At 49.0% G+C, this 27323-nt stretch overlaps 1 protein-coding gene across 5 annotated transcripts; it reads right to left on the bottom strand.

The window, feature by feature from the left end:
* Positions 1–69: 69 nt before the first annotated feature.
* Dao (D-amino acid oxidase) lies at positions 70–26110 on the bottom strand. 5 transcript variants are annotated; one of them, XM_006530162.4, is made up of 11 exons: positions 26016–26110; positions 15716–15915; positions 13103–13217; positions 11740–11816; positions 10535–10600; positions 8035–8089; positions 6632–6733; positions 5738–5820; positions 4704–4821; positions 1819–1917; positions 70–970 (listed from the first exon to the last, which is right to left on the bottom strand). In XM_006530162.4, exons 2-11 carry the CDS (start codon positions 15904–15906, stop codon positions 839–841), a joined length of 1038 nt encoding a protein of 345 aa, XP_006530225.1. In that variant the 5' UTR covers positions 15907–15915; positions 26016–26110; the 3' UTR covers positions 70–838. The 5 variants fall into 5 exon arrangements, with proteins under 5 accessions (XP_006530225.1, NP_034148.2, XP_006530224.1 ...); NM_010018.3 differs by lacking the exon at positions 26016–26110 and adding an exon at positions 21809–22010; XM_006530161.2 differs by lacking the exon at positions 26016–26110 and adding an exon at positions 20915–20972.
* Between the last annotated feature and the right edge of the window lie 1213 nt (positions 26111–27323).

The following is a 27323-nucleotide window of genomic DNA, read 5'->3' as shown; positions in this document are numbered from 1 at the left end:
CCATATGACCATGGATGCTCACACTCACATACATAGACAAATATGTTAACAAAGGCTAGGAAGAAGATATTCACTGTGTCCAAGGTGATATGTTTCTCTGATTTCAGACCTCAAGAGGACAGGGTTCCACTCAGTGGTAGAGCACCTTAGAGCCTACTCTAAGGCCTGAGCCATACCCTCCTGCCTTTCCCCTCCTCTCACACATACAAGCTAGATTAACTCTCCTCAAGGCCACAGTGTTCTTGGAGGTGGTGAGAATGAGGGGAAGTCATGTCTCAGGATCAATCCTGAAGAGTTTGGATATCCAGTGTTTTAATAATGTTGACCAGTGGAGTGCTCCTCCTCCAACTCCTCCTCCTCTCCCCAACGTCCTGCTCCTAACCCCCTCCTCCCATCACTACAGATACGCATGGAGTGTGTTGTGAACCATTCGTCAGAGTTCTAAGCAAAAGATCCAGACCACTCCTTATAGGTCTGAACGCAGGTCCTGCCACCCGGTACCACCAGCCTCAGTACAGTCACTACGGCTTGAGAAGAATTGCACCACGCAGCCTATCTCACCCAAGCCTTGGTTAGGACCAGCAAGAATCACTGCACTGGAAGGACCAGGCAGCAGTGGATGAGTGGCAGGAGCAGCAAGATTTCCTCCCTTCATGCCTTTGCCAGAGGAAGCCAGGGGTGGGGCTGGGGGAGTGGCCGGCGGGGCTGGGGGAGTGGTCGGGGTGGGTTGGGGAGTGGCTGGGGGTGGGGCTGGGGAGAGAGCATCATCCAGGAGCATCACATATCATTGGCCGAAGGGGGGGTGTCGTCTTGGGGCACACGGTGATCACTAGAGTCCTCAGAGGTGGGAGGGAGGCAACCTGGACAACTTCTTTTCCTCTAGAATTTTCCCGAAGAGGTTGGCCGCCTCCATTGCACAACCCCAGTGGATTGTGAGCCCGTAACCTCCATGACCATAGTTGTGGATGACCTGGGAAAAACAAGAGAGATGGTGGCCAGGTGCAGGAGGGAGCTCAGGGAGGGGTCAGGAAAGTTTTGTTATACAGGAAGACCAGGGGCCTTCTATAGAGCCTTGGGTAACAGGGATGTTCTGAGCTCCATCAGCGGCTTACTGGGGTGGTGGGCAGGGCCTGTGACTAGCTTAAGGGCACTGTCTGAGGATGTAGGTGTAGGATGAGGTGTAGGATGAGTCACTTCACTCGTACACTCTGCTTAAAAGGTGCGGGTGCTTCATCCATCAGTACAGGAAATGCAGGACCAGAAAATCTTGCTGTCAGAGCCGTCCGCTGCCACACCTCCACACGTTCAGCTTTGTAGAGACATACACAGCCCCTTCCACACATGCACACAATCATCTTTACACACTCCCCTGTCTACACGCACACACATTCACATACATACCTTCCATGCACCCCTATCTGAGATAAGAGGAGAAAGCTCCTCACCAGTGGTCTGGCTTACGCTGCTAATACCACCAATGGAGGTCCTGGGGTTTTTTTTTGTTTGTTTGGTTTTTGGTTTTTTTTTTTCTCTTAGGACTGAGAAAGCTAATCCTATCCAAAGGGCTTCAGAGTAGACCCTGAAAAGTTGAGTATTACCCTGCGGTCTGGCATAAAGTACCATGTCTCTCTACTCAGCCCTTTCCCATCTCAAGTCTCCAGTGTCCCCATTTATGGAAGGGGGGAGGAAGGTGGGGGAAAGGGAGAGGGGAGGGTGTCCACCTCTAGCTCTGATCTCACAATGTGACTTTTCCTGGGGAATGGCCACGCTGTTGTTGCTGGAGCTAGGGTGGACACCGCTTCCCCTGACACAACACACCTCTGCACTTGAAGATCCAAAATGAAGCCATTCTCTTTCTAGCCGGACCTGAGGCCGGACTGGCCGGAAGCCAGTGAGTTCACCCACAATTCTTGCATTCTGGGAAAAAAAAAAGTGTGTCACCTTTATCTAGACTGTGTCCTGGCTGACATTCTAAGCAACTGTGAGTTAGCTTTTAGAATCTCATGGCTACCTCCTGTACTAGTCACCAAAGTATTTAATCACAAGTTAGCAGTCATCCCACAGTGTGAGTGTGTAAATATGTGAGTGTGTGAGTGTGTATGTGTGTGTGTTTGTGTGTGTGTGAGTTGACTGTATGGGTGAATGTAAATGTGTATATGAATCGGTATGTGTGAATGCGTATGTAAGTATAAATGTGTGTATAAGTGTATATGTATGTATATTGTGTGTTAGTATGTGTGTACATGTGAGTTTGTGTATGTATAAGTGTATATATATATATATATATATGTGGGAACTAAAAGGGGGTGTAGGGGAAGGAGGGGAGGATAACCCACGTCTAGCCAGAGTTCCTTCTATGCTCTGGGCAGGTGGATGCAAGAGGGCTGCCAGACGCTTTCTACTCGGCCCCAGGTGGGCACCTAAGCCACTGACCCCACTCAACAAGGGGTGGTGGACAAGGGGCAGCTCCCGATACCAGGGGCCCTGGAGAGACACCCTGTAGCCCCGGGGTTTTGAAAGAGAGGGCTGAGGAAGAGAGGTTCCCACACAGGCAAGAGTAAGCGCAGCAGGCCTTGATGAACAGAGACAGTCTATGGTTTTAGAGCTTTATTATAGAAAGGCAGGGAGAAAGGAGAGAAGGTAAGAGAGAGAGAGAGAGAGATTGGCCATGGCCAAGAGGAGAGAAGGAGGAAAGGGAGAGAGAGAAGAAAGGCTAGAGAGTAAGTGGGAGAGAGAGGAAGAGAGGGAGAGAAGAGAGAGAGGAGAGAATAAAGAGAGTAAGAGAGCGAGATGGGGTCAAGCAGGCCCTCATATGGTAGGCTGTTATCTTTACTGTTGCTAGGTAACTGGAGAAGAGTTTAGCCTGAAGGTCAAAAGCTTGGGACATCATCTATGTGACTGTTAGCCACGCTTCTCCTATGGAGACTGAGGGGGCGGTAACTTTGACAGGAGCCAAGGTTCCAGGAGACATGGTTGAACACCTGCTGTCCCATGTCGGTGAGAATTACCACCCATCAGGTTCTCCAGGGGTTCAAGATCTAGCCTCGACTGGAACCAGGCCATCTGTGCATAGCCCAATGCCCCACATATGTATGTGTTGAGTGAGTGTATGTTAGTGTATATGTATGTGTATTGTGTGAGTGTGTGTTAATGTGTATGAATGTGTGTTATGTGTGTTAGTGTGTGTGTATGTGTGGGTTTGTATGAGTGTATGTATAAGTGTATATGTGCATGAGTGTGTATACAAGTATATGTGTATGTGTATTGTATGTTAGTGTATATGTGTGGGTTTGTGTGAGTGTGTGTATAAGAATATGTATGTGTATTGTATGTTAGTATGTGTGTATATGTGCTCATATAAGTGTATGTATAAGTGCATATGTATGTGTACTGTGTGTGAGTGTATGTGTGGGTTTGTGTGAGTGTGTATAAGTGTATATGTGTGCAAGTATATACGTGCATGAGTGTGCCTGTGCAGGTGTGTGCATGCTACAGTGTGCACATGAAGGTCAGAGGACAATCTTAGGTATCAGTCCTCACCTTCTGCCTTGTTTGAAACAAGCTCTACTCACTACTGTGTGTGCTGGGCTGGCTGGAGTGCAAGCCTGACGAGTCGTGGTCTCCACCTTCCACAACCCCATAGGTGCATGGGGATTACAGACGTGGGTTGCTGTATCTGTCTTTACATGATTTCTGGGATCCAAACCCAGCTAACTGCTGCACAGCGCGTCTTACCTACCTGGGCCATATCCTTTACTGTCTGCCACCATATGCTAGTTCATCTATGGAAATGACAGCCTCCACCACCAGTCACTGTCCTGGTGTTACCATGTTACCATCACCAGCCCTGCACTTGGTCACCACCAACCACAACACCATTTCCCACTGCTCTTGTCACTGAGATCAGGCAGATGTGAAAATGCAGACTCACGTGCAAGAACACCTGCTCTCTGTGAGGACTGAGAGCCACCCTATGAGGGGCACTCTCAGAAGGACCAGTGAGAGTGGCATTAGTGCACAGCAAGGACTTTCCAAGCACTCTCACGGGCTGCAGTGTATTGTGTACCATACACTATGTACCCCAGTCTGTGTACTGTATAACCCAGTGTGATGGTTTGTGTATGCTTGGGCCAGGGAGTGACACCATTAGGATGTATGGCCTTGTTGGAGTAGGTGTGGCCTTGTTGGAGGAGGTGTGGCCTTGTTGGAGTGGGTGTGGCCCTGTTGGAGTGGATGTGGCCCTGTTGGAGGAGGTGTGGCTCTGTTGGAGTAGGTGTGACCCTGTTGGAATAGGTATGTCACTGTGGGTGTGGGCTTTAAGACCCTCAACCTAGCTGCCTGGATGCCAGTCTTCGGCGAGCATCCTTCAGATGAAGATGAAGAACTCTCAGCTCCTCCTGCACCATGCCTGCCTGGATGCTGCCATGCTTCCACCTTGATGATAATGGACTGAACCTCTGAAAGTGTAAGCCAGGCCTAATTAAATGTTGTCCTTTATAAGACTTGCCTTGGTCATGATGTCTCTTCACAGCAGTAAAACCCTAAGACACCTGATCTGTGTACTGTTTACTGTATACCCCAGTATATGTACTGTGTACCACATACCAGTCTCTCTCTGGGGTTAACTGGCCCACTTATCTCTATGGAGGTATCTTCCCATCAGGACCAAACTGCCCTGGCTGAGGGCACCCCCCCTTCCCCACCTTCAGGGTGGGCTCCAGTTTACAGCAGCTCTTCCAAATGGTATTGTGGTCACGGACGCTGTTTAACCCGCTCCAGTTCCCCAGCTGGAATATACCCCCGAGCGTAACTGTCTTGGAACTATATAAAAATAAAGAGGGCTTAGGAAAATGAAATCCTCCAGACAGAGGTGTCTCTCCCTCTCCTTCTCCCTCACTATCGCATCCTCCAAGTCACCCACTCCTGTCAGCATTGCCGCCCCTGCTAAACACACCCCACTCATACCCCACTGAGGTCCCCCATTGAGGTCTCCATCACACACACAGCCTCCCCCGCCCCCAGTCACTATCCCCAGCATCACCATCCCTGTCATCACCATCATCACCAGTACCACCATCTCTATCAACACCTCGATACCACCAGCAATGTCAACACCGACCCTGTCACCGTCTCTATCACCAAAGCAACATCACCACGGCTTGACATCTCCACCATGCCAATAAAATCACCACCAAGGCAGGCAGCACACCGCCACACCACCATACTGCCTATCACCAGCTCTGAAACCATCATCTCCGCCACACTAGAAACCCGATTGGTCTTCATCAATAGCGGATACTGTTCCCACTCCACCACCATCGATTAGTTGATCTCCTTGACTTTGAACTCAAACACCCCCGTGCCTGTCAGGACTATCATTCCCCACTGATAACATTGCCACAATGGCGTAATTCAGCACCAATAGCCTGCCATCCCCTAACGCTGTCGCCACCACCAACATTATGAACAATTGCTCTCCCACGCCCTCTACAACATTCCAACCACTTTCGATGTCACTGCCTGTGTATTCAGTCCCTTTGCCCTGGCCTTACCACTTCTGCTACCAGAAGAAATGTTCAAGGTAAAGTCTAATCAGGACGAAATCTCGCCAATCCAGGGATTTCATTGCCTAAACTTATTTATAAAACCCTGGAAGAAAAACACCGGCTGGGTGGATGGGCTGTCACGACACCATGAAGTTGCCCCTTGTATGACCTTAGGTCAGTCGGAGTTTTACCCTGGGATGATGTACGGAGAGTTGTAGATACCAAGGCTAGGATCATGGGTGAGGATGAAGTGTTTAATCCAAGGGGCCTCCACCTGTTAGTGAAGACAGATGCATCTTGTCAGGGAGTGAGGTCAAGGTCAGCGGTTTACCCTTCTGCTTGCTCCCTCGGTGCTCAGCTCTCTCGTGACCCCTCTGACCTAGGACTTCTGGAGGATCACCTGGCAGCTTCCCATGCTCCCTGGAGTATCCCATGCCCTCACCACATATCCACAGGAAAACCTGAGCTCAAAGAGCAAACAGACACCCAAGGAACACACACCCCTGCACACCTACAAACACACGCATGCACATCCGTATATGCATATGGCCACACCCATTGGTGTGCCCACAAATGGCAAGCGTGTACACCCCCACATAGCACAAGAGGCATAGGATAACGGTGACTCCCACAGGCTGGCTTACCTGGGTTCTAACCCTCTGCTCACTGTTTTCTGTGCTGCATCCTTGCATGTGTTATTTGACATCTCTGTGCTTTGGTTAAGATGGTGATGTGATATGATAGGACCATCTCAAAGGGCTGTGCTACAGACTAACTGATCAACTAAAAAAAGGTGTTTAGGCGCCTTTACCTGGCCCTTGATAAGCACCTCATAAAGATTCTGTTTTCTTGTAACTCAGGGCTGTGCTATGGTTCCTACATGGGGAAAAGGTCCCTACATGCACTTTGCACAAAATCCCAGAACACCAGGGCAGGGAGTAGGCTGGTCCTTATTTCTTCAGTAAGTCCCTTCCTCTAAGTCTGCAGTCACTCCATCAACATGGACCCTGTAGTGGCACCAGCTTTGGAGTGGCACAGGGCAAGCAGACAGGGCAAGCTCTTCATGGACCACAGAGTCTCCTCACCTGGATGATCTGGCCCCGGCCTGGCTGCAGGGAGGCATCTGCTTGCAGGGCCCCGGCCCACACCCCGGTGCAGTTGATAATCACATCCACTCCTCTTGCCACCTGGCAGCAAGAACAAGTCAGGGACAGGAAGGGGCAAGGACTGTGCTGTGCCCTCTCCCCTCTGTCCTCCAGCTTCGTACATCACGGCTGCCTGCTCCGTGGGGAACTTGGGCGAGGTGTGCCAGTATGGACCAGGTATGGATCAGATGACCCTGGCTCCAAATCTCCTCACTGACTTTCACTTGGTTTCTGACCACAGAAATGCCCTTTTAGCCCCCAAGTCTCAGTTGCTCTCATTTGACAATAATTCTCCTCCTCTCCCTCTTCCTCCTCCCCCTCCTCCTTCCTCCTTTTCTTTCTCCTCCTTCCTCTTCCCCTCCCTCCTCTTCTTCCTCCTTCCCCCTCCCCTCCTTCCATTCCTCCTCTTTCTCTTCCTCCTTCCCCCTCCCCTTCTTCCATTCCTCCTCTTTCTTGTCCTCTTCCTCCTCCCCTTCTCCTCTTCCTCCTCCTCATCTTCTTCCTCCTCTTCTATTTTGTTTTGTTTTTTTTTTTGTTTTTGTTTTTTGTTTTTTTTTGAGACAGAGTTTCTCTATGTAGCCCTGTCGGTCCTAGAACTCACTCTGTAGACAGGCTGGCCTCAAACTCAGAGATCCACCTGCCTCTGCCTCCCAAGCGTTGGGATTAAAGGCGTGCGCCACCTGCCACCACCTGGCTGACAAAGCCAATGATGTTCACAGGCTACCATAAGGACACTGTGTGATCCGGAGGAGAGGCTGCTGGATAGAAAGTACCATGAAAGTGAACTTTCCTGAAATCTTAAAGAAAAGTTCACATCCAGCCAAGATGGCACCACCCTCCATGAGACCCCTTTTTAGCCTGTCCTCTTGCCTTCTCTCTGCCAGGACACTTGCTTCAACTCTGCCTATGGCCAGAGCACTTGTCAAGTCAGCTGAGCTGTTAGGATATAGTGACCCTGACCTCATCACCATGTGGTGATGGTGTGCCTGTGCTCTGAGCTGAGTCCCTGGACACTGCAGAAATATCAACCCAGATGTCACAGGAAGCATAGAAGGGTCTGGACTGGAGAGTGGAGTAGAGCTGACTCCAGGATAAGGCATATCCAACTCTAAAACATGTCTGGGGGCAGATATAACCAGTCCCTCTGGCCACTGCGATTCCCTTGTTCTCTTACCACCAATATCAAGGCAGACATCTCCCTCAGAATGCCCAAGTCCTCCAGGGGTCAGAGCCTGGGACAGGCCTACAGGGGTCCTGAGAGTCTAAGAAGGGGGTCTTTGACCCAGCAGCAGGGAGTATCTTCCTTCCTCCCTCCTCCATCCCCTCACACCCCTGCCACTCACCTCTTCGAGAGACTCCACCTTCCGATGGATAAGCTTCACTCCCCTCTCAGTTAACCTGGGATGAGAAGACGGATCAAAACCTCCCCCAAATTCACTTCTCTGCCACATCCTCTTAGAGGGCAGCACAGGGGACATTCCCGTGGGGACATTAACTCCCCTCAGTTGCCCCTGTAAAGTCTTTCCATTCATGAGCACCAGCTGGGCCACTGATCTGAAAAATACCTCTTTGAAAGCAAGGCCTACTCTGGCGGCTCCAGCCTATCACTGAACTGATGGAGAAGGGTCTGCCTGAAGGTCATGGAGTGAGCTGTTCACTGAGACTTTGGGACACAAGACCAGACTGTGTCTCTCATTACAGTCTGTTGTCACCATGTCGGTTTATATCAAAAGGGACGAACTTTAGGGAACTGGGGTTGGGGAGGCAGAGCTGAGCCAATGTCATATGCACCTTTGTCAGAGCATGACACCTGAGTAGGCCCTGGAGCATCCATCCCTGTCTTTCTTTTTTTTTTTTTGTTTTTTGTTTTTTGTTTTTTTTCGAGACAGGGTTTCTCTGTATAGCCCTGGCTGTCCTGGAACTCACTTTGTAGACCAGGCTGGCCTCGAACTCAGAAATCTGCCTGCCTTTGTTTCCCAAGTACTGGGATTAAAGTCATGCGCCACCATGCCTGGCTCATCCCTGTCTTTCAAAGACCCAGAGAAGGGCTCTGTGGATGTGGCTCAGTAGTGGCATGTCTTCCCAGAGGATCTGAGGCCATGGGTTTGATTCTGTATCTGAAAACCCATCAAAAGAACTAGAAAGTGGGCCTGGCTCAGCGGGTGAGAGCACTGACTGCTCTTCCAAAGGTCCTGAGTTCAAATCTCAGCAACCACATGGGACACACAACCATCTATAATGGAATCTGACCCCCTCTTCTGGTGTGTCAGAAGACAGCTACAGTGTACTTATGTATAATAATAAGTAAATCTTTGGACCTGAGTGAGTGGAGTTGACCAGAGCAAGCCGGATTGACTGGAGTGAAGAGAGGTACTAAAAAAAGTCAATCCCTAACAACCACGTGAAGGCTCACAACCATCTGTACAGCTACAGTGTACTCATATACATAAAATAAATAAATCTTTAAAAAATAAACCTAGAAAGTTTAACAATTGGAAGGGTAACTATGCAATTTCATCATGGTAGGACACCTGGTAAAAGGCTGGCAAGGGGTCCCAGTGTTCCAAGGACAAGAGTAGTAAGCATCAGGGCAATGGTTTGCTGTGTTACAATTTCCTCGGTTTGTAACATTCTCTCCTGGAAGGAGTGGGGATTCTCTTAGATACACAAAGTAACAAACTTCACATGTCAGAGAACACACAGGATTCACGAGGCCCCTCCCCAAGGTTAGGCAAGTAATGGCCAGCTGAGCAGCCCAGGGGAGATTCTCGCATTGTGCAGCTGTGCAGAGATGAGCAGGGAGTTCCGGGGTTGCAGCTCACACCTGCATTGGGATGGGTTTTTTTGATGTAACAGCCACTGAGTCATCTCAACTCCTGTAACTGACCCCTTACCCATACTCCTGTTACTAACTCAATAAATTCGTTGGCTCACCAAGTTGGAGTTCAACGCAACAATCACTTTAGTCCATTGTGAGTTCCCCATGTGGGGTAAGTAGTCATGTATGTGTCTCCCCAGGAGAGGTCTCACGCAACACGGTTCCCAAGTTTGGCTGATAACCACACTCACCCAGAGAATGTATTGACAAAATTCTGAACCTACTAGACGTGAGATGAGGGTCTTCATCAATCCCCACACCCAAGAAGCAGGGATAGTGGATCTCTGTGAGTTCCAGGCCAGCCAGGGATATGTAGTCTCAAAAAGACAAAGATAAAGGAAAAACAAATCTGCACCCTTGCCCTGTGGGTTTTGATTTAGTAAATGCAGAATAGGATCCCGAGGGCCATATTTTAAAAAGTCTTCCCAGACCCACGGGAGTCTCCATTCATTTTCAGAGTTTTTAAAAATCTTTACAAAATATAGGGAACATGTAAAGTCTACTTTAATATAAATGCATGTGATCCCCAAGCTATTGTTCACTAATGTGCAGCGCTATAAGATCTATATTAAAACATCAGTGGTAAGACAGGGACATCCATTCTTGCCTGCATCGTTTAACATCGTTCTAGGGACGCTGACAAGAGCAGTTCGACAAGAAAAAGGGAAAGGAAGAGAAACATTTTAAAGAAAATTTATGCAAACCATGTAAATAGATCTAGAAGAACATTTCAATCCAATTTGAACTATCGTATGAGCATAAAGTATAACAACCGAAATCTGCCAAGTGGGTTGATGCTCTGCAGGATGCAGAACCATGGCTTCAGCCCGCAGTAGTGATCAGGACCAGGGACAGCTCCCACGTGGCACCCCCCAAGGTCTTCTTCAGTTTGGAGTTTGTCTACTACTCTTTCTCACCTTGGTCCCTGGGATCGGTTCCTTCTCAAAGGAAGATTAAGGTCTTACCTCTCAGTTAGCCATGGCAGGTAGCTCTTCCCCTCTAGAAGGAGGCTTGTATTGAACCAGCCGTAGCTAGAGTCAGAGCGGGCAAAAAAACCCAACAACAACAAAAAAAGGTCAGAGTCTGCTGTTTGAAGGTTGGCTTGGTGTTATTCTGAGTGCCCAAAAATGGACAGAGCTGAGCCACTAGGTAGCATTGTGGGGTAACAGTGAGGGTTAGCTCTTTGCAAGGAGAAATTTCCTAATGACATCCTGGGATATGCAAGTAGATGTGAGGTTTGGGGGATGAGGTCAAGTGAGGAGCACAGGGGCTGAGCTTGGTCACATGGCTGTGTGGCCCTGGGAAGTCACTCAGACTCTCTGAAGTTCCGTTTCCTCATCTGAGAGTGGTTTAGCAACGTGGAGGGCTTTGGTTTAAATGTTGAACGTCCCTCAAGGGACATAGGAACAGGCTCAGTCTCTGAGGTGGCAGTGTAGAGAGCTGATGGGATGAGAAGGTGAGACCCAGAGAATAATCCTTAAACCAACAGGTGCTTCCTTCAAAGGCCATGGTGGAACCCCCATTGCCCCTTCTCATTGCTCGATTGTGATAATGAGCTGCCGTGACAAACACCACATGAGCTAGAGCAAGCCCTTCCTCATGGATAACCTGTGTTTAGTGTGCAAAGCTGGTTGGCATCATCCCAAAACCCAGCACACCTGGAGCACAGGAAGGGGCTGGACATCAGAAAGACTACCAGGGGGTCCAGGGCAGAGACGGGGGGGGGGGGGGAGATTGGAGCTCCTGATCTTGCCATCTTCTACGTGGTCCTGTCTGAATTGTCATGCCCCAGTGTCTTTGCCCATGACAGGTGTTAAGTCCCAGACCCTGGTGCAAATGGTCGAGACCAGGACATAGCAAAGCAGACCTGGCTTCCAGGTTCTCCCAGCATCCCTCAGTCCCTACCTGTTACAGGGTATGGCTGCCATACCCCATCTACACCTTTGGTCTCCTGGCTGCTGTACCTGGTCCCCCTCTCTCCATTTTCTTTCCCCCTCCCCTTGCTCCTCATGGGGCCCAGCTCATGCTGGCCATGTCCACTCTAGACTCTCCCGGATGTGTCTGCCTCTGGCTACACTAACTCATGTATCTATAATAAACCTTCTCCTCCACTGCCTAGGAGCAGTCATGGCTTTTCCTTTTCCTTCCTTTCACTTGACCGGAGTCTTACCCATAATCAGGGAACAGGTCCATCTCACTGGGGGTCAGCTTCCGGAATCCCAGAACTGCGTTTTTCCAGAAAGGGTCCTGAGAAGGAAGCAGAGATGGGCTCACAGGGGCAGGTGGACTGGATCATTGGAATAACAGAAACTCAGAGGATGCTGGCTTGGGACAGACACTGCCTGAAGCCTTTGCTTCTCTGGCTCTGTTGTTTCACCTTCCCAACCAGCCACTGGGGTGGATGCTGTGCATCCTTACAGACAGGCTCAATGACCTGAGAGAGGTCAAGTAATTTGTCTGAATCTCACGGCAAGGAGGGAGAGCTGAAATCTGAACTCACATAGTCAGCCTCAAGTCTGTTCCCTTCACTTATCATCAGAGTAAGACCAGGAGTAGAGTAGAGACAGAAGTCTCAGTGGACCTGAGACTGGGCATAGCTCTGTGGCAAGATACTTGCCTAGGACATACAAAGACCTGACCCTCAACACCACCAAAATAAATAGATGATAGATAGGTGATAGATTGATATATTAGATAAATGATAGATATATAGATAGATAGATAGATAGATAGATAGATGATACATGGATGATAGATTAGATTAGATAGATGATAGATGAATTGATAGATAGATGATAGGTATATAGTTGATAGGTAGCTAGATGATAGCTACATAGATTATAGATAGATAAATGATAGATAGATAGATAGATAGATAAATGATAGATAGATAGATAGATAGATAGATAGATAGATAGATAGATAGATAGATAGGGAGGGAGGGAGGGAGGGGAGGGGGTTTTTCAGAGGGGAAACTAGGGAAGGAAATAACATTTGAAATATAAATAAAGAAAATACTAATAAAAAAGACAGACAGATAGATAGATAGATAGATAGATAGATAGATAGATAGACAGACAGACTAATCTGGACCATAAATCTATGACTTCTGAGTACTCCTCCAGCTCAGGGCTCCAGCTCTGTCTATGCCCCTTTAGGTCCAAATCCCCCTCCAAATAGCAGTGCCAGTAACATTGTCCTAAACAGAAGGATTTAGGCAGGGTAAACAGAAAGATTGCTATTGGGTATACAAGCCTAAAGGTGGGCTTCTGTTCATCAGACAAGCAAAATAGGAACCACCCTTAGTCCTCCAAGAGAGTCTCTTAACCTACCCTCAGGGGTCAATTATCTTGGGGTTCCAGTCAGTCTAGACAATCTCTCGCCCTTCTCTCTGTCTCCCACTACCCCTCCCACCCACCCCCACATAAATAGCTTTGGTGACTTGGTCCCATTAATAAGCCTTTCTTTCTACCCACAGAATGGTCTCCTTCTGTAATTTCTCTATACCATGGCTTATATGCCCCATGGCTCACCGGAACTTCATCTCGGAAGAGGTTGTAGCCTGAGATTAGGGCCAGGCCCATTTTTTCAGCGTTTGGAGAATGGAGGCAGCTCAGCAGGTAATCAAACGTTTGCTGGCTCCACTCCCTGGAAGTGTAAGAGAGAGCATACTTGAGTCTCTTCCACCAATTACTATTTAAAACCTGAGTTTACATCAAGGAATTAACGACTTCTTAGCTGCCTGCCTTGTAAGACCTTATGTAAATGTATTCACACACACACACACACACACACACACACACACACACACACACACACGCTCAGTAAAATCTTTGTTATACAAAGACTCTGCTGTTTCTAAGGCTTGATGACCTGGAGCTGAGACTCCCTCACCTTCCTCCTTTGCTTCCTGTGCACTGACCGATTCTGTTTAGACTACTCAATTAAATCCTACCACTGGGCAGAGGTAGGCAGATCTCTGTGAGTTCGAGACCAGCCTGGTCTATAGAGGACAGCTAAGACTACTTAGAGAAACCTTGTCTCGAAAACCAAACCAAAACAAACAAAAAAAAAAGATTCACAAGAAGTCATCAGATCATCAGATCCCGTTACAGATGGTTGTGAGCCACAATGTGACTGCTGGGATTTGAACTCAGGACCTCTGCAAGAGTGGTCAGTGCTCTTAACTGCTGAGCCATCTCTCCAGCCCATGAGTACAACTTCTCCTTCTCCTTCTCCTTCTCCTTCTCCTTCTCCTTCTCCTTCTCCTTCTCCTTCTCCTTCTCCTTCTCCTTCTCCTTCTCCTTCTCCTTCTCCTTCTCCTTCTCCTTCTTCTTCTCCTTCTTCTTTTTTCGAAACAGGGTTTCTCTGTGTAGCCCTGGCTGTCCTGGAACTCACTTTGTAGACCAGGCTGGCCTCGAACTCAGAAATTTGCCTGCCTCTGCCTCCCAAGTGCTGGGATTCAAGGCGTGCACCACCACGTCTGGCGAGTACAACTTCTTAATCAAGATAAAGTTAGCTTTGTCTGAACACTTCACTTGGAATATTGGTCACTTTCTTTGTGACTCCAAACTTATTCCTAGCCAAAATGGCACCAGAGTCTTGGTCACCAAACACCCTGGGCACACAACTGCTCGGAATGCACAGTTTGAACAGCACTATGGTGACGCTGACAGAGACATATGTAACACTCAGACATCCACTGAGTCCATTCCTACAGTGCTCCAAACAGCTCCCCCACACCTGGCTTCCCAGATAGAAAACCAGGAGGAAACACATCCCCATTGTGCATCCCTGAGGACGGTGCCTGGGGCCTGGGCTTACACTGCAAAGGCCTTGACCTTGCTTTGAGCTGGTCAAGCCCAGTACCGAGCACCTCCCCAGGAACACAGCTCATAGGCTTCACTCCAGTCAGGCAGCGCTCTCTGGTATGTGCTGTCTGAAGCCTCTGGGACTGGTGCCTAGTTCTTTCTCTGTAGTTACAGATCCTCAAGAAGCTAACATCAAGGCCATGCATAGAGAAAGACACCTTTAAAATCCTAGGAGGCAGAGGCAGACAGATCTTTGGGAGTTTGACAGCCTAATCTACATAGCAAGTTCCAGGGCTATGTGGTGAGACTCTGTCTCAAAAATAAAATAAAGGAACATCGGAGGCAAGCTCATCACTGTCATGGTTGCTGTTGACAGAATATGCTCTGTCACACCACATCGTCAAGCGCACACTGTGACCGTCTGTGCCTTCGTCAGTCAGCTTCATCAATCCTCTGGCCTTGAGGTTCTCTGGATTCATCAGTGCTGTGGAGTTAAGAGCCACCCCTCTGTATGGAAGAACAGCAAAGCACAGGCCCGCGTGCTCAGAATTCATCACAGAATGGGCGGTCCACAGCCCTCAGCAGTGTTTCTTTATTTCCTGTACACACACACACACACACACACACACACACACACACACACATGCACACACATATACTCGAGTGCATGTACCTATTGTGGTCCTTGTGGGAAGGTCAGAGTCCAGACTTGGGGCTGTCTCTCACCATCTACCTTGCTTGTTACTTGCTGCTGTGTGAGGGCTGTGAGCTTTGGACATTTCTCTCTCTCTCTTTTTTTTGGGGGGGGTTGTTTGTTTGTTTTTGTTTTGTTTTGTTTTTTGTTCTTCGAGGCAGGGTTTCTCTGTGTAGTCCTGGCTGTCCTGGAACTCACTCTGTAGATCAGGCTGGCCTCGAACTCAGAAATTCGCCTGCCTCTGCCTCCCAAGTGCTGGGATTAAAGGTGTGCACCACCACTGCCCAGCAATAAATATCTTTTAAAAATAGTCTCTCTATGTAGTCTTGGCTAGCCCAAAACTTGCCATGTAGACCAGGTTAGTCCCCATGACTCTCCATGCCTCTGCTTCCTGAGTTCTGGGATTACAGGTAGGTGGACTTTCCTGCCTGGTTATTTTATAGTCTTAGTCTTGTTATATAGCCATAGATGACCTCACACTTATAACCCACCCCCTCTACCTGAAAGCTCTAGGACACATGGTGAGCCAGGTCAAGGCTTCCACTAGGGACTTGTCCTTGGTGGTGAAGACTGTGGTGAGAGGATCCCTCTGTGGCCTCAGCTCCGTGGGCCCCCACATTACCAATGGAACCCCTACTCACGCCTCCTGAGGGTTGCTGGGGTCAGAGAGATAAGGCTGCCAGAGGCCGGCGGCCACATCGCTCGTGGTGAACGGGGTGAATCGATCTGCATAGATCTTCATGTGCAGTGGCTGTGTTGGGTGGTAACGCTCATGAATGCAGAGGGCTGTGGAGAGCCCAATGACTCCTGCTCCGATCACGGCCACGCGCATCACAGCAGCCTGCAAGAGAGAAGTTGGAGGGTCCCTGTCATCACCACCGTCACCGTGGGATCCTGGCAGCTTAGGGAGCACCATAAACTGCCAAGTCTCTGCCAAGTCCCTTCCATTGGTGCCGACGAGCAGGAACCCAAGATTCTAGAATGTAAGAGGCAGTCATCTGATTTTTTTTCAAGGTCGATTTAATTTTTTTGCTTTGTTTTGTTTTTGTTTTTGTTTTTTTGAGACAGGGTTTCTCTGTAGAGCCCTGGCTGACCTGAAACTCACTCTGTAGACCAGGCTGGTCTCAAACTCAGAAAACCACCTGCCTCTGCCTCCCAAGTGTTGGGACTAAAGGCGTGCACCACCACTGCCCAGCTATGATTTCCACTTTTTTAAAACGTGTCTACATATGTGTATGTACACACACATGTGTGTATGTGCACCTCAATGCAGAGTGCAGGTGGAGGCAAGAAAAAGAGCTGGAGATACAGATGGCTGGGAGCACCCCCTCCCCCCGAACTGAACCTGGGTCATGTGGAAGAGCAGACCATGCTCTTAACTGCTGAGCCATCTTTCTAGCCTCAGTGTTCCCAGCTTACAAGGAGAAGCATTGAGGTGTGCATGTGTGAATCACGTGCCTAAGGTCACTTGGCTGATAATCGTGGCAGCTCCCTGGGTGCCCCACCACCGAGGTTGGTCCTGGCCACTGGTATTCAGGGTAATCTGGTGGTCTGGTGGTCAGGAAGTACTGGCTTCAAATAGCAGAGCTCACCCCTGCTAGCTGTCAGCACTGGGTACCATGCTCCTTGAGCTGCAGCTTAGACAGACGTAGCTCAGGGGTGGACAAATGTGACACCAGTGGCCAAACAGCTCCAGTTCTACAGAGAGCTGACCTCAGCAAACACCTACTGTGCTCCTGTGCCAGAACTACAGAGTCACATATTCTTTTTTTTTGTTTTGTTTTGTTTTTAAATGTTTTATTATTATTATTATTTATTTATTATATGTAAGTACACTGTAGCTGTCTTCAGACACTCCAGAAGAGGGAGTCAGATCTCGTTACAGATGGTTGTGAGCCACCATGTGGTTGCTGGGATTTGAACTCCGGACCTTTGGAAGAGCAGTCGGGTGCTCTTACCCACTGAGCCATCTCACCAGCCCAGAGTCACATATTCTTGTACCTAAGCCTCCAGTGTCCTTCCGAGGTCAGAGCTGCTTTGTTTTAGTCCCATTTTACAGATAAGGAAACTGAGGCTCAGAATGGAAAAGTGCCTCTCACACACACATCCCCAGTAAGTGTTGGTGTTGGAATTTAACTCCAATTCAAGTAAATTCTGCACCTCTACTATGCGCCACGCTGCCAGCTAGCCAACGGGGCTTTGTGCATGCCTGACGCGGGGTTTGCCCTTAGAACTTGCTCTTCTGGCAGAAGACTAGGCCTGCCGTGGGTTCCAGGGCGGGCTACACCTTCAGATGCTTAGGCCTAGCCGCTTTTGACCTTGCTCTATTCAGACAGCTCCTGTGAGGCAGAACAAGGGGACTGTGTGTGTCCGGAAGGGCCAAACTCTTGCCCCCTCTACACTCGGCCGGCCTCCCTCAGACCCTGGCTCCTGGCAACGTGGGCCTGGGGCCCTGAACAGCGGATCATTCTCAATATGGCCTAGTTTTGCAAAGCGAGGGTGGCGGCAGGCCACAAAAGCTGGACTCTGCTGGGCTTTCAGACGCCAAATTGGTACCAAGTCCATAAACAGAAGGTGGCAGCTTGAAGCCTGTGCTTGGGTGCTGGGGGTTTAGGGAACGGACCCTCCCATCCCCATCCTCCTCCCCCCTCCCTCCCCTCTTCCCCCTTCTCTCTCCCCCAGACCACTTCATTAGCAAAACAGGAGTAGCTCCAGTCTCATCAGCTGTCTTGAGGATTCAATGCCAAGCTCTGCAGTGGTTCCTGTTATGGTGCCTGGGAGACCTTCAGTACATGGTAACTAGTGCCCAGTACAAGTACTCAGCACTCAGCACACAGTATATACAGTACAAATACCCAGTACCCAGTATATACAGTACAAGTACCCAGTACCCACTATATGATAGTACAAGTACTCAGTACACAGTATACAGTACACAGTATATAATAATACAAGTACTCAGTGCACAACACACAGTACCCAGTACAAGTACTCAGTATACAAGTACACAGTACACAGTATATAGTACAAGTACTCCGTATACAGAACTCCTGGTACAAGTACTCAGTACACAACACACAGTATATAGTAGTACAAGTTCTCAGTACACAGCATAAAGTACCCAGTACTAGTACTTAGTATACAAGTACACAGTGCACAGCATACAGGATAAGTACTCCATACATAGAACATAGTACCAGGTATAAGTACTCAGTACACAGCATACAGTATATAGCAGTACAAGTACTCAGTATACAGCACACAGTACTACCCAGAACAAGTATTCAGTATACAGCACATAGTACCCAGCACAAGTACTTAGTACACATACTTAGTACTAAGTACTCAATACACAGTTCATAGTACACAATATTAGAAGCTCATAGTGTGCTGGATTAGCAGGTCAGACATGCTTAGCTTAGCCTACCTTTGACACTCTGACTGTGTGAGCCTGGCAGAGTCCCTGGACTCGTCTGGATAAGAGAGTAGCTCCTAGCCTGCCCAGAGTTAGGGTGCTCCCTCCCGGGCAGTGCATTTTCAGTGTTTGAGCCAAGAGAGTTCAAGGAAGCCAGGGAGCTGCTCCATGTAAACTGAGCCTGCCCGCTGTCTGCACACTTGCAGGTTGACAAAGCCCCTCGGCTCCTTACAGCAGCACACTCTGTGGGAGGACAGCTCTTAGCCATTTCTCCCTTCATCCCAGCCTGGGACAGACAGTGGATACACACACCAAGGAGGAAATTCTTGGGTGCTTGGAGCTCATACAAGCAGCAGTTTACAGATGAGGCACTGAGGCACCCAGAAAGAAGCGTCAGCTCGAGGTCATGACAGGAGCTGGAGAGAGAACCTAACCTGCTCTCTCTGATGCTCTGTTCCCATGCTCACACTACTGAGAAACCCAGGAAAAGACAGGGGTGGGCTGGGGGGAGAGAGCTGATGGGGCTTGGGGGCTCTAGACAGGGAAAGACATCTCTAATCTGAGAACTCAGGACACTGAGGCAGGAAAATGCTACCAGTTCCTGGTCAGTGTGGGCCTCATAGCAATTCCATGTCTCAAAAAGATAAGGGGGAAAAGGGAGGGGAAGGAAAAAGAAGGAGAAGGGGAGGGGGACCGGAGAAGTAGACCTGGTGGTGTACACTTGTGATTTTAGTGCTCAAAAGGCTGAGGCAGGAGGATTGCGTGTTCAAGGCCAGAGGTTACATAGTAACTTCCTGCCTCAAAAGTGAAAGGGGGGAAAAAAAAGACAAAGAAGAAACATTGTATCAAAGCTTGGCTGTGGGAGGGCAAACCCAGAGCCATGTGAAGTCGAGCTCTAATGATGGCCTCAGGAACCAGCTGGAAGGGGAGGAGAGAGGCGAGCGCCACCCGGGTCCCAGCTTTCCGAGCTTTCTGAACTGTGCGGAACTTCAAGGAGGAACTAGATATCTCTGTGCAGATAGGAAACCAAGGAAAGGCGAGACCTTACCTGAGCCAGGGCTGTGAGATGAGGATCATTTTCTGGGGGTGGGGGTGGGGGTGGGGATGGGGGTGGGGGTGGGGGGTGGAAAAGAGTTGTCTCTGTTGGGGGAGGGCTGCAGCTGCCTGGTTTCCAGCTTGTGTGTGTGTGTGTGTGTGTGTATCTGTGTGTGTGTCTGTGTATCTGTATGTGTGTTTGTGTGTGTCTCTCTGTGTGTAGGTGTGTCTGTGGGTGTGTCTATGTATCTGTATGTGTGGTCTTATGTCCCTCTGTGTGCTTCTGTGCATGTGTCCATGTGTCTGTGTGTATGTGTATCTTTGTGTGTGTGTCTGTCTTTGTGGGCATGCCTGTGTATATATATCTATGTATCTGTATGTGTGATTGTGTGTCCCTCTTTGTGTGAGTTTATGTATGTGTGTGTCTGTGTGTCTGTGTGAACTGTCAATACGTAACCTATTGAGATCTTCATAACAACCCTAGAGGAGATGTACCCATTTTCAGTGGAGGCCACTGAGGTTATGACCCAAGACAACCTGTTCGAGACAAGCAGAGCCCAGGCTAGCCCAACTGTGATTCCCTGTGTTCAGGTTAGTCACATGATTTGAAAAACCCAAGGATGAGGCAGGGGCAAACAAATAGCCTATGTCTGGCTGTTTTGAAACCTGAATGCATCATTTGTGGGACCGTCAGTGGGAGAGGATTGAGAAGGAAAGACTCTGAGCCCTTCCTTACATTTGACACTGACGAGAGTAGCTGTTATTAAAGTACCTATCGTATAAAGGTCCTCGTTAGGAACAGGAGCCAGACCATACAAGCCATGATCTAACCTCAGGTAACATCATTCACGCATGCACTAATGAACTTCTGGGCCTGTTCATGCATAGCTCTGTTATTAAGTCAACCATTTCCTGGTGGTTGCTGACAGTTTTATGTTAGTGGTGCAATTCTACTTTATGGCCAGCTATTCTAATCAAGCATGCTTGGAGTGTGTGTTCTGGAAGATGAACCAGCGAAGTTACAGCATTCATCAGAGAGGGAGAAAGATAGATAGACAGAAGAGAGAGAGAATGGGAGAGACAGAGACAGACAGAGACAGACAGAGACAGAGAGACAGAGAGACAGAGAGAGACACACAGAGAGATAAAGAGATTATAAAGTCAATATAAGCATGGGACAGGAGAGCCTATTTGGACCCTACCATCACTAAGACACAAAACACAATGGAGACAATGCAACCCCTCCCCCCTCACAGCTCCCCATCTCTGATAGAGATGGCCTCCTCAATCATCCTAAACCAGCGACAGAAGTTGAAGCCAAGGCAGCACAACTCAAGACCGCACTGCCCGTGTGGGACTCCAGATCTCACCCAGTTCAGCCTGAATGTACCTCACAGCAGCCATCAGCCGGCACTGACTTTCTTTGTCTCTTTGCTTATAACCTTTGTCCCCTAGAAAGCAATCAGAGGAGGCAGCCTGCGCCTCCGACTGTCACGTGCGCTTAATGGAGAACACGAAGGACTAGTGAAACCAAAAAGCCGGAATGAGGAGGCACAGAAGATGAACACAAGCCAGTTCTGCAGGGTTCCACACACCATGTGGCTGTACCTTGTGTGGTTGATCGTCCAGTTTATCTTTAAATTGGGATACCGGTTATGAGACATTAATAGTCAAGCCCCCTCCCCAGTAGACTGATAAAGACTGTTTAGGGAGTATTTATTAGATGCAGCTCAGTGCTGGGCATTGTCTATCCATCTATCTTCTAATCCTCAAATTTACCCTGTGAGACGGACGAGTTAAGATCCCACACACAGAGACTTCAAGATGGCTTAGCTGGTAAAGGTGCCTGCCACCAAACCTGACCAGCTAAGTTCCACTCCTGAGATCCCCATGGTGGGAAGAGAGAACACAGTCCCAAAAGTTGCCCTTTGACCTCCACCTACAGAGCGTGGCACATGTGAATTCCCACCACCCCATACCAAATCAACCAACCAACCAATAGCATAATTTAAAAAAAACTTTGGTCAATGATTCCGTGTTCTGGAGAAGGAAAACTGAGACTTGGAGAGGTGGCATTCTGAACCTGGGGTTCCCTTCTGACATGTACGCCAGGGGAGGTACAGTGTCATCTCTCAGGGGGACCTTTCCCCAAGTCTCTCCTTTTTTGGGTCACCAATCTCAGGCGCTGATGTTGAACCTGGATTGTTGACATGGAGAGGACTCTGGGTAAGACACCATGTTGTTTCTGTCCCCTGTCTCAGCTCAAGCATAGATCTTCACTTACCACTGGTGCCAGGTGTCGGGAGAAAAATAACCTGGGGTGCAGGTTCCAGCAGGACTGCTCCTGACTCTCTGGGCTGTGTTGACTTCAGCCCTCTGCCCACCAGCCAGGAATGAAACACAAGGTCAAAGTCTTCGGCAATGGAGGGGGCACAGAGCAAGGGGTGGGGCTGGGCACTGTGTTCCTCCAGAAGTAGGACTCAGTCTGGCCAAGGAACCTTATGTGTCCTCGCTCTAGTGAGCAGCCTGACTTCTCTGGCTGATCCCAAGCCCCTGTGGACAGGCCTGGGGGGAGGGAGGAGTTCAGAGGCACAAGCCAGCTGGAGATGAGCCTCTCCCGCCCCCTGCCACCCACCCCCAACACCCGCCCCTTGCTGCACCCCAGCAGAGGGGAGGACCGTTTCCTGGGCCACCGTGGGCCAAAGGCACAGGACAGGGCCTTCCCGGCCAGCCAGCTAGCTCACTGCTGTTCTGGGATGCTGGACAGATGAGGCTGAGAAGAGATGCCTGCCTGGGCTGTGAGGATGTGTGGCTCTCTGCTTCAGTATCCCAGAGACAGAAGGAAGGAGCAGGATCCCAGGTCCTTCTACTGCCAAGGCTAGACCTCCAACCAGGAGATGGTGTGACCACAACACATCTGGCTGAACAGATAAGGATGTTGAATGAGGTCCAGGGAGGGGAGATGAGGTGTGATGGTCCAGTCTCTACTACCTGCTTCTACTTCTGCAACATCCGCTGCATAGGAGGATGGTGAAGGAAGTACTTGTAACAGGGGAGAGAGCCCCAGGGCCACAGGCAGGCTAGGCAGGCACAGTGCCTCTGAGGTATAGCCCTAGCCTGTTCTTACATAACAATAACAAGCACCTAAGACACATCCCTCTTTCCACTTCTTGCTTCCCACTCTTAGAACAGTCTCTCAGACTTTGCAACCCTTGCAAAGTTCCTGGTGACTCTGATGGACTCAGGTTCATGAGAGTGAGCTGCACTGTGTCCGGTCCTTATTCCTATCCCCCAGAGCTCTGTGTCTGAGCAATCAGAAGAGAGCAGTTCTGAGCACTTTGGCCAAACCAGCCCTTTAAGGTATGTGGTGTTCTTCACAACCATCACATCAGAGTTGGGATCCAGTGGCCTGAGAGCCAAGTGTGTGTCTGCCGAAGGACCCAGTGCTGGTTCCACTCTACTGCATATGCCCACTGGAAATTATGACATGACCAGTCAGAAAGTTTGAATGAGAATGTCCTTAGGCCCAAACTAGACAAACTACAGCTCTATCTCCCTTTCTGTCTCTGTTTGTCTCTCTGTCTCTATGTGTTTATCACTCTGTCTCTGTCTCAATGTCTCTCTGTCTCTGTTTTTCTATCTCTCTGTCTCTTGGTGTCTCTTTGCCTCTATCTCTCTGGATCTCTGTCTCTGTCTCTCTTCCTCTCCCTCCAGTCTTCCAGTGAGACATTACCTGCCCAGGTCACTCAGAAGAGGCTCAAAGTGATAACCCTTGAAGTCAGAGGTCCCAGAGAGATGGAAGCCAGAGTAGAAGGTCCTTCCATCCACTGCCTGGTTGATGAACAACACACACTCAGGCTAGGACAGAACCGGAGAGAATTCTCAAGTCAGAAGTTGTGGTAGGAAGGAGATGTGGCCAGTAAACAAGGCCTCTGCCTGGAGTCCGGTTAGAGTCTCTCGGCAGCCACACTGGCCTCCGACTTGCTGCCAAGCTAAGGATGGCCCTGAAGGTCTGGTCCTGCTGCCTCTGCCTCCTATGTGCCAGGATTACAGGTGTGCTGGACCATGCTGCCTGGTGAACGCTGGGGTTGAGACCCAGGGCTTCCTGTGCTGGGCAAGTACTCTGCCTCCTGGCTCCTGTTCTCTCTCTCTCTCTCTCTCTCTCTCTCTCTCTCTCTCTCTCTCTCTCTCTCTCTCTCTCTCCCTCTCTCTCCTTTTATTTGTTTGTTTTGTTTTGAGGCATGGTCTCATTAGTTAGTCCAGACAGACCTGGACTATAGACATCCATCCTCTTGCCTCAGCATCCCAAGCGCTGGAACTGCAGGAACGAACCATCCTGTCTGGCTTCCTTTCTTATTTTTTGATCCTTCGAGCAGCTTTCCTGGATGTCTTTCTAGTGCCCTCATTTAATTGCTGCTCCAAGATCAACTTCTAAAAATGTAACCACTGGGGCTGGAAAGACTCAATGGGTAAGAGTGGTGGCTGTTCTTCCAGAGGACCTGGGTTCAATTCCCAGCACCCACTCGGCAGCTCACAACCATCTGTAATGCCATTTCCAGGGGATCTGATGCCCTTGCACACACACACACATATGCAGGCAAAACAAAAAAAGAAAGAAAGAAAGAAAGAAAGAGAAAATGTTTAAAAAAAAAAACCTCTCTGCAATGTCCACCTACACGCTATATTATAAAAATTTATTTATTTATTTTATGTATATGAGTACACTGCAGCTGTCTTCAGACATACCAGAAGAGGGCGTTGGATCCCATTACAGATGGTTGTGAGCCACCATGTGGTTGCTGGGAATTGAACTCAGGACCTCTGGAAGAGCAGTCAGTGCTCTTAACCACTGAGCCATCTCTCCAGCCAATGCCATATTATAGATTACATAGATTCTTCTTAAAACATTATTGTTTTCTAATAGGAGGGCTATTCTAACAGGGACCCTACGGGGATGGGTTATTACATGAAAATCTCAGTTCTAGAGTTGTGGGATACCCCTTTACGAGGTATTGGTCAAGGAACCAATCTACCATTGCTCTTGGCTACCTACCAGAACTAAATGGTAGGACCAATTGCTAAGATACAACACACTTTGAATACAGAACACAGGACAGTGAGGTTGAAATTTACCTGAAAACAACTCCCTGGTGGGTAGTTCTCACAGTGCTGAAAGGTGCCATGAAGGCCAGTGGCCAAGAAAAGACAAAGACAGAGATGGTCCTGCACCCTGCCATGATGGCCTGCCAGGTGAGATATGCTCACCCAGCAATACTGGCACAGACGTTATGTGGGTGACCAACTGCTTTTGTCTTGGAGAGATTTCAGGCTTGATGATGTAAACCTGGTCAAAAGCTCAAGAGGTCATAGGTCACAGGTCATAGGGAGGAGCCTACTACTTTTGCTTTGTGTTTAGTCAGGGTTTCTATTCCTGCACAAACATCATGACCAAGAAGCAAGTTGGAGAGGAAAGGGTTTATTCAGCTTACACTTCCACACTGCTGTTCATTACCAAAGGAATTCAGGACTGGAACTCAAGCAGGTCAGGGAGCAGGAGCTGATGCAGAGGCCATGGAGGGATGTTCTTTACTGGCTTGCTTCCCCTGGATTGCTCAGCCTGCTTTCTTATAGAACCCAAGAATACCAGCATAGGGATGGCCCCACCCACACTGGGCCCTCCCCCCTTGATCACTAATGGAGAAAATGCCCTACAGCTGGATCTCATGGAGGCATTTCCTCACCTGAAGCTCCTTTCTCTGAGATAACTCCAGCTTGTGTCAAGTTGACACTCAAAACCAGCCAGTACACTTTGCTAAATGACATGCTGTCAAACTACCTTCTGAATATTTATGCTTATATGCATAGATTAGTGTTGCCTTCAACCTTGGCCAGATATAAATGTTGGATGGCCAACATTTAATTGTAGGGACGACTAACTGGTCAAAGAGCTGAAACAGCTAAGTGCTCAGCCCTAAAGAGGACTTCTATACAAACTCCCCTTCCCATCCCTAACTTACCCTACCCCTAACTTCCTACACCCCTCTCCTACCCCCTAACCCCCATTCCATCCCACTTCCATCCTATACCCCAACCCCAACTCCCACCCTACCATACTCCCACTCTCCCACCCTCACTTACCCCACCCCACCCCCACTACAGGAGCTACAGTAGCATTCAGCATGAACTCCTGGGCCACCTACTCAAACCTCAACCCAACTGAACATCCATAAACTCAGCACGCCTCCTCTGTGAGGTGACTTGTCTACACTCATTCAACACTGAACACACCTCGTGCTGTCTCCACAGGGTGCCGTGCTCTGGGGACTAGGAATATACACATCTTTATGGGCTGCGATTCAGTCTTCCAGGGCTCTAGGAACTAGGAATTTAATTTCTGAACTAGTAGTTAAAGAAGTCACAAACCCTTTGCTCCTAAAATGAAAAAAACAAAAACAAAAAACAAAACAAAAAAACGATGAGAGTTGTCCTACCTTCCCCTTCCTAAGCTGTCCTGAAGGCACAGCCACTGTTTGAATTCTGATGCAGAGCCACAGGGCTTCACCGGTTCCTGGTACTGTGACCTTTGGCGAGCAGCTTAACCACTCTGTGTAGCTACTTCCTCATTCATGAGAGTCACTCCGTGTGACAAGAGCCCATAGCCCCTACCAGACCTGATTGGTGGCGCAAGCCTTCAGTCCCAATACTAACCCTGAGGCAGAGGCAGCAGATCTCTGTGAGTCCAAGGCTTGCCTGGTCTACATAGTGAGTTCTAGCACAGGCAGGGCAACATAGTGAGACTCAGTCTCAAAATAAAACAAAAACAAAACCCACAAAAAGGCAAAACACCCCATAAAGAACCAGAGTATACATAAAACAGGCCTTAAACAGCATTGCCACCAGATCCAGCCAGGTCTAGCCAGATCCAGTCAGACCCAGTCAGATCCAGTCAGACCCAGCCAGACCCAGCCAGATCCAGTCAGACCCAGCCAGATCTAGTCAGACCCAGCCAGGTCCAGCCAGATCCAGTCAGACCCAGCCAGGTCCAGCCAGGTGCAGGAAAGTCTTCCAGGAGGAAGTGATGGGGTAGAAGGACCTACCTTGTGGTGATGGTGAAACTTGGTGACATTACCTGCTACCAAACCTCATCTCTAACACGTGTACCAAGCAACGCCTTACATAGAGCGTAGATAAGAACTGACAACTCAGTAACGGGTGGTATGCACACATGCAGGCATGTTTGCATGTGTGTGCAGGCATGTTTGCATGTGTGTACAGGTGTGCTTACATGTATGTGGAGACCAGAAGTAGTAAGGTCTCCTCAACCACGTGTCACCTGGTTTTATGAGATAAGACTCCTCACTGAATTCTGCAAAGCTGATGGTTGGTCAATGAACTCCAAGGATTCTCTTGTCTGCTCCCCCAACCCTAAGTCTGGGTTTGCAGACACATGTTCCTCTACCCTGCTTTTGAGTAGGTGTTAAGGATTTAAACCCAGGGGCTGGAGAGATGGCTCAGCGAGTAAGAGCACTGAATGCTCTTCTGAAGGTCCTGAGTTCAATTCCCAGCCACTACATGGTGCCTCACAACCATCTGTAATGGGATCTGACACCCACTTCTGGTGCGTCTGAAGACAGCTACAGTGTACTTAGATAATCAATCAATCAATCAATCAATCAATCTTGAGGCTGGAGTGAGCAGGGCTGACTAGAGAGAGCAACCATCATTCCCAGCAACCACATGATGGCTCACAACCATCAGCACAGCCACAGTGTACTCATATACATAAAATAAATAAATCT

Source organism: Mus musculus, chromosome 5 (genome assembly GCF_000001635.26).
Source record: "Mus musculus strain C57BL/6J chromosome 5, GRCm38.p6 C57BL/6J".
Lineage (NCBI taxonomy): Eukaryota > Metazoa > Chordata > Mammalia > Rodentia > Muridae > Mus > Mus musculus.
This window is presented reverse-complemented; position numbering and strand designations above follow the sequence as displayed.